Raw genomic sequence first — 7,878 nt, 5'->3', positions numbered from 1 at the left:
GACGGTAGTACATTTTTATAGAGGAAATATAAAATTAGACATCGTAAACGCATCAGAACATATAACGAATTTTGTCGATATCTGTTTTTATTCCAATATCTACCCAAATGGAAATTGCGTAATTCATTTTTACCGAACTCGCGTGCATATTTCAATCGGTCACACTCGACCATGGCAGTAAAAATAGGCGAGTTTTTTCCTATATGACTCAAGTCGGTCGACTGCAATCAATATTGCTACTGCACTTCACCTAAAATGTTTCAAGATTGAAACACGACCTCATGTCTGATTACGAAAGAGTAAGATCTTTGGTAAGAATTTTCATATTGATTGTTGAGTAGTATATATAAACAATATTAATAAGACTAATTTTCATGCCGTCTATCCAATCTTAGTGAATATCAACTTCATTGTTTTGGGTATGTATATATTATTGTCTTTAATTTTATTAATCTGTTGTAATTCTTTGTGTTGGTGTACAGAGCATGCAATAATGACTAACATCATGGCAACAAGGAATTTATATTTTAGATATTTGTTCACAAATTAATATAGTCGTACAAATTGTCCTACATTTAACGCTACTCTTAGGTATGATTATGATTATGTACTACTTTATAATAATTTATGGCGGTAGTGCAGTCATTAGATCAAATTATTCCGGTTCGAAGGACCAAATATTTTTGCCCGATTAATATGGCCTAGCCAAGTCCGCGTTACCGCCATAATATATTAAAAGTTATAGAAATAAATAGGTTTTAAATAAAAAGTCACAAAGATATGCATATTTATTTAATCACAGGAATATAATCTAAATTACTGCACTTTCTTGGCCGCCTTATCGCCATAAATTATACTCTATTTATTATAATAAATAGGTACTCAATAAAAAGATGGAAATATCCACAACATTTATTTAAACACAAAGATCATAAGTCTAAACTACTGTACTTTTCGGTGGTATTCGGGCGTCGCGTTACCATAGTCCTGCAGATTGAAGAGCGTCGACCGATTCGTCACCATGTATTTAAGGAAATCTTGAATATGAGATAAAACATGCTGTAAAGATTTTTCGTCCAAAGCTGTGTACGCCAACATTGGACCCATTTTGGCAAACAATCGGAGTAAATGTATCGAACCGTAAATTTGTGACATCGGCGTGTCAGGGTACTCTTGCAAAATCTCACTGTATTGCGGCCTCTCGAACTTGTATAGAAGCTGTGACCCCAATGTGGCGTTGAAATATTCTTTTATACCCTCTGTTATGTCGACGAGCACCGATTCTTTAGCTTGGTTGTGAGATTTGCTGGATTTTTGAATGCTAAATAGTTGTCTACTATTTGGCCGACTGTGAGTTTCGCTGGCAGTAAGGCCAGTTTCTGTTGCCTCGTGATCACGTCCCAGTCGTCGACGAGCCATACTTTTAGTTCTTCGGGTATTTTGATCTTTACTTCGACTTTTGCCAGGTATTGTTCTTCCGATTCGATGGATAGGTCCAAACGTCCGCGCTTTTTTCTGTAAATTAATAAGTTGTATTAATATACTGCGTAGTATACATACTGACATAAACGACATCGATCTCACATAATAGTACTAAATATTAAAAAAAAAAACCTAAATAACCTAAGGAAGAAATCTACAATAAATAAATCGCTGTGCACTAAATGTATATTTGTATTACACATCCGTTCAGAATAACATACATGCACAAAATCTCAATTAAGTACACCAACTTTCCGTAAAACTGACTGCACCCAAAACGTGAACTGATAACAATCATACTGTGCGAATTGGAAATCATATTACTTACTACAATTAAAAAAAAATCGTTAAACAAAAAGAAAAACAGAAGCATTACATATATCCATGCGTAACATCTACACACATAAATCACCTTTTGCATAGATTAGGGATGTCTACATCGAGTTTAAACATTTTATATTATTACTTCCTAAAGGCGGACTCTCAGCAGCACCCTTATCATTTTTCGTCTGTAATACAACAGTTCAGATTTGAGCATTACATCGATGAGTGAATGAGCAGTGACACAACCTGTAATCAGCTTTAGAGGGGGTCGAGTTGGTCGTATCAGGCAATAAGACAGAGCCGTGCGTGCCGTCACAAAAATGCTTTGGACGAATCCTATTTCAGTTAAGTCTTTGATGGGAACATATTAAGGGATGATCAAAGTATTTATAGACATAAAAAATATTTTTTACAACGCACATAATATTATTAAATGACGTATATGAAATTCCTAATTGCAAATATGTCATCCGCATACAGTAGCGAAACGGTTCATAGTGTTGATTATTTATTTTTTCTTTACCGAACATCCATGCATTACACATTAGGTAGACTTTAATATTCTATCTCAATATATAATAATAATATCAGCCCTGTATTATAATAGAGGAGGCCGTGCCCAACAGTGGGACAGTATATATACTGTCCCACTGTTGGGCACGGCCTCCTCTACTACTGAGAGGAATTGGGCCTTAGTCCACCACGCTGCCCTAGTGCGGATTGGTAGACTTCACACACCCTCGAAATTCCTATAGAGCATGTCTCAGGTATGCAGGTTTCTTCACGATGTTTTCTTTCACCGTAAAGCAAGGGATAAATTCACAAAGAATAGACACATAATTTTTTTAGAAAAATCAGAGGTGTGTGTCCTTGGGATTTGAAACTGCGGACATTCGTCTCGACAGTCCGTTCCACAACCAACTAAGCTATCGCCGTTCATGTCAATAAATTAATTTAATTCAGAAATGCAAGCGCAGTTTGTAGAAAAAATATTTGAAGACACACCACACTTTACCTTATGAAGTTTCGTAGTCTTTTGAAAGTTAGCGACGCTTGCTGAAATTTAGATTTTTACACAAAATGGTTCTTTAGACCTTTATAATACTAGGCTGAAATGCCATGCTTTCTCGACGTTTGAGATGTTTTTGTTTCCTAAGTTAAAGTGTTTTAAGATATCATTATCTTTTAATCACAAAATAAAAAAGATATACATATTTTAATTTTAAGTTTCAATTAATAAGAAATATAATTTTAATCAATTTTATAGTTTTTTTTTAGATGAAAGTATATTGTAAGAAATTTATATATTACAACAAATTCTTATCTTATAGCAACCATACTCATATACAGGGTGTCCAGGAAATGAAGAATATCCCTGTAAGTGCGGATAGGTCACATCATATCCTACTATATGACAAAATTTTATTTCAGTAAAAGTCCCGCCATTTTCGAGATATTATTGTTATTACTTTTTCGAAAAAATTGCTTATTTAGTTTATTTCATGCCATTTCTACAAATAATTAATTAATCAGCCCTGTTATTTTAATTTACATAGGCATGTATAAGTAATATACAATATTCTTTTTTAGTAAAATGTTAAATAAGCTTGAAAAAAAAAACTATATCGACAATTTTTTTATACAGCTGACTGATAGATAGCCTATGGTGTAAAAAAAAAGTACTAAGCGGATCGTGCCAATTAATTTAAAAACTTGTTTAGTTATTTGTCAATTTCAAAATGGTAGAATGGTTTAACATTCCATCCATTATTAAAACTTAAGTTTATATCAAACAGTCGTTACTATTATAAAAGCCTATATATCAAGAGATTCAGAGATAGTGTTTGAAAAAAGATTTTTCCTCAGAACACAATCAAGTTACAGATTTTCGAGACGGCACGCACGCAGCAGGCCCGTAGAGGGACGCCAGGACTGAGGCGAGGTGGAGGTTTTTAGGGGAGGTTGAAAAATTTCGGGTTTTACCAACAAAAATACAGTTGCGGTCTAAAAACGGGGCACCATGACGTTTTTCCGCCTGGAAGCCTGAAAAACCAGTCTGTAAAAACAATTTATTACACCCATAATACAATATAAGAGTATGCATCCGTACACCCTTTATACAATTTGTAACAACGATGCAACAAAAACCACACCATTATTATGACATTTTCCAAACAACTGACTTGACTACAAGTGAATGCTCAAAACCGAATCTCAGATTGTTACATTATAGTCAAACGCACTGAGGGACCGCCTTTATCGATGCCAGCCCTACACTCAATAATATACTGTACCCATGGACGTAAACCTCATCTATTCCTGATAGGGTACATTTTAACATATATCTTTATTAATTAATTATAATTCGTATTAGTAGTAGCTAGAAAGACAGTATGTAAAACACTTACTTGGGTTGATCAGATCCAGAATCGCCAGGAGTGTCCTTGCTATGTGTTTTAGCTGCCTTTGCCGGTATCAGTGCACTCTCAGTGTCTTTACCTGGAAAACATTAATATATAAGAGTTAGTGACTGACTTTGTTAGAGATCAGGTAAGGAGTGTCTGAGAGGAGTCTGAATCAAGTTCATAACTTCCTAACGCGTCGTTTATTTGGCTAGATAGTGGATATGGCCTCGAGCCAGGTCGAGTCGCTACGATGTTGTTGCCGCTCATGCATAGAGAATGAGATATAGAGAGGGATCATCAAGTATTGTGATGTGTATGATGTTTTGTAAGAGTTCTTATGTGTTAAGTTGCAACCTTCGTACTTCGTTGCTTTTTCGTTGTCATTTATGAAGTTAGAATGAGTTTGAAAATACATGTTTCGCGTGTAATATTTGCATGGGGTATTTTTTGGTGTTCCTTGAGAGTACGATGTAATTATTTATAGCGAATTATATGAATTTTGCATTTTTTGAAGATGTCATTGCTTTCCAACATTGTGATATTGGCATTCTACAGTTCCCTATGATATAAGACAACATTTAACAACTACATGATCGACCGAGCTAGTTACGCGCCTGACCATAACACTGTAGTCTTATGTGGGAAAATAACCAACTAGAGTCGTAGTGCCACAAAAACAACGCACCTGCCGGAGTGGAAGCTCGTGACTCTTCCCTGGCTGGGGTGGCACTCGCCGCCGCTTCAGACCTGCGGCCTTTGGCTGGAGCTGAAAACAAAATACAATATTTTCCAGTCATAATAAAAACTAGGCTAATATTGTCTATCACGATTTTGACCGACTTTTGCGTGTTCATCTAATTCCAATACATTCTATTCCAATCTGAATCATAAATCTATCCCAATGATACACCAATTTCGGTAAGCATGTTCTAAGCATGTCAAGGAAACATTATGATAATTACATTGTGACGATCTATCGCCAGAGCTTTTGGGATAGCAAATTACAATGAGGTATTGGTCAGTCAAACATGGTTTTGCTTGAAATTTAATTTCTTAGAGAAGTGATATAAACTATGAAGTTTGTTAAAACTTTGTCAATCAATTCATGCATAAAAAGAAGGTGTAGAACCAGGCCTATATTGTAGTGTGCGATCATGGGTTATGATATCAGATACAAGGGCAATGCATTGTTATTCAACACACACTTTTATTTGCGAAGAGGTAGGCAGGGATGCAAGTACTTAATTTAATTAATATATTCGCTATGTGTTTTCTGTCCCATGATATGATAGTGGTAAATGCAAAGTAAACTTTGTTAGCATATTAGAGTTTATACCTGGTGAAAGCTTACTTTTCTTAGTCTTTGCTGGCTGAGCCGAATGAGCCCTCTGCACCTCTTTCTGTCGCTGGACATTAGCCTCGTTGAACTTCAGCACACGGCTCTCTGGCACCCATTCATCCCAACTGGAAACATTAAATAGTGATTCTGAGTCCAGATAAATAATATGATTTTTTTTCTTTTTTTTATATGGGCACAACAAAGTGACCTACGCCTGAGGGTAAGTGGAGTGGGGTCCTACAGAATGTGGACTGAGGAGACATGATTACCCCTTGACAGTCAACATAATTATGCCGGCCTGTTGGAACTAGATATACACAGGCTAATCCTGGAACACAACACACTTACATTGGCACATATTGTCAATATCCTGGCGGATATAATGTATATACTACCACAAGCGATTTAGATAGTTGGAATTAGCGTTTTACAAGAATAATAGTCATTAGTAAAGTCAATCACGCTCACATAAATCTTTGTGAATAACTCAAGATTAAAATCTATATTAAACTTATAAGATTTTCTATATTCATAAATATTTTATCAAATAGGTTTACACAAATTGTCTTTGCCCCTCAAACAACCTTATAATAACATTTTTTGTTCCTTGTGGTGGGTGTCTCAAATACAAGGGGCTGTCTTGAAGGTATCACAATATTGACTATTTCTACCCCTGAACAACTGAATCCATGCACTATTCTTTTCTGGTTTGAAGGACATTATAACCAGCTCAATCATTGGGTTATATGAAACTAATTACTTATGTTAAGATGACAAGCACAATGAAGTGCCACACAGCTCTTTATTATTCAAAGTTCTGTTTGCAGTTGCTACTTTTTATGGGAAGTTGTGTAGCTTAAGGAAATTGATCTAATCATACAACAGTAAACAAACCCATTTCACTGTAATCTAGACATAATGTTATAACATTTGATTTTTACATCAACAAAGTCAGCAATTGTACACATGTTAAACTTGTAATAATGGTCCACATAAATGTCATATTCCACGATCAGCCTGTGTATATTCAGTTTCAAACAAGCCAGCATAATTGTGCTGATTGGTGGGGGATAATCACCACTCACATCACTTAAAAAATGTCTGGACCCAACTCCACTTACCATCAGGTGCAGTGGGAGCAATTTACCACATAAATATTAAATACAATGGAGCATAGTATACAATTATTCAATGTAGGTCAAAAGTTAACAATATTTTGATGGTGGCAAAGTTAGCTGAGAACAAATTGGTCTCACCACTGGTTTTATATTTTGTCAGATATGGTAGTGCATTGTACATTATAAATTGATTGACACAATGAGCATACAGATGTTAGAATAAATATTGAATTCTTTCCTAATCCAATAATAGGTCAGGTCAATATTATACCGCGTCAACCAAGGAAAACGTGAGTAATAATTGACTATTTTTTTGAAAACACCGATTACTAAAAGCAAATTTAAATTTTGTATCAAATATCGATCCATCCAAACTATGAACCGAAGTGTATGACTACTTTGTTCTTTCATGGAATTAGTGTTAGCATAAAATATATACAAAAAACCTTACTTCTTGTTCCATCCAGCGTAATGTATGAGATAACGAACGTGTTTATCTTTTGTAACAGAACTTTTGAGACATTTTGCCTCGTAAATCAGCGGCCCGTGGAAGCACAACACTTTTTCGCCTAAAATCACGATAAAGCTTGCATGAACACTTTGTATTATCAATAACAACACAAAGTATCTACGTAAGTTTTGTATCACGTTTTATTGTAGCTTACCTTCCGCAAATTTTAATTTCGGCGCCATATCTCAATTTACTTATTTATATTTGACAAATGGCCGAACTTATAAATACTGTTTGCGCCGAACCAAATACCAATTTGTATTGATTTTTAACTAGCTTGTAGCGGGACGGCGCGGCGCGCATGTTTCATGCTGCGTAAACATAGATTTCTATAAAACTCCTATTCAGTCCCACGGAAAGGGATGGTACTACAGCGGTATTGCTTATGAAAGAAAGGATGGTACTATTCCCACAACGCGTGTCAGTTTTTTTAAGGTGAACGCAAACATTTTGCGAAATAATTTTGACGTTTGAAATATGGTTATTATAAAATCATCATAATTATATTTGCCAATCTTATTACTCGAGTAAGGCAGTAAAATTGCTAGAATGACTCGAGTCACTAAATTCTATTCGAGTTGCATCACTACTGTGAACGAATAATTTTAGTATCCAACCTATATGTGACAAAAGATCTCAAACTCTATGATAATTTAGTCGATTATTTGAACCATAGACCAAGAATGCTAGCAATAAATA

At 35.2% G+C, this 7,878-nt stretch overlaps 1 protein-coding gene across 1 annotated transcript; it reads right to left on the bottom strand.

Annotated features, from left to right (window-relative positions):
- Positions 1 to 777: 777 nt before the first annotated feature.
- On the bottom strand, positions 778 to 7,652 carry LOC115451179 (mortality factor 4-like protein 1). Its single transcript, XM_030179414.2, is given in 7 exon segments — positions 778 to 1,317; positions 1,320 to 1,515; positions 4,215 to 4,305; positions 4,897 to 4,977; positions 5,548 to 5,675; positions 7,120 to 7,237; positions 7,334 to 7,652. Coding segments are annotated over 7 exon segments (1,017 nt in total). The 5' UTR covers positions 7,362 to 7,652; the 3' UTR covers positions 778 to 942.
- Positions 7,653 to 7,878: the final 226 nt, after the last annotated feature.

This window comes from Manduca sexta, chromosome 8 (assembly GCF_014839805.1).
Source record: "Manduca sexta isolate Smith_Timp_Sample1 chromosome 8, JHU_Msex_v1.0, whole genome shotgun sequence".
Lineage (NCBI taxonomy): Eukaryota > Metazoa > Arthropoda > Insecta > Lepidoptera > Sphingidae > Manduca > Manduca sexta.
This window is presented reverse-complemented; position numbering and strand designations above follow the sequence as displayed.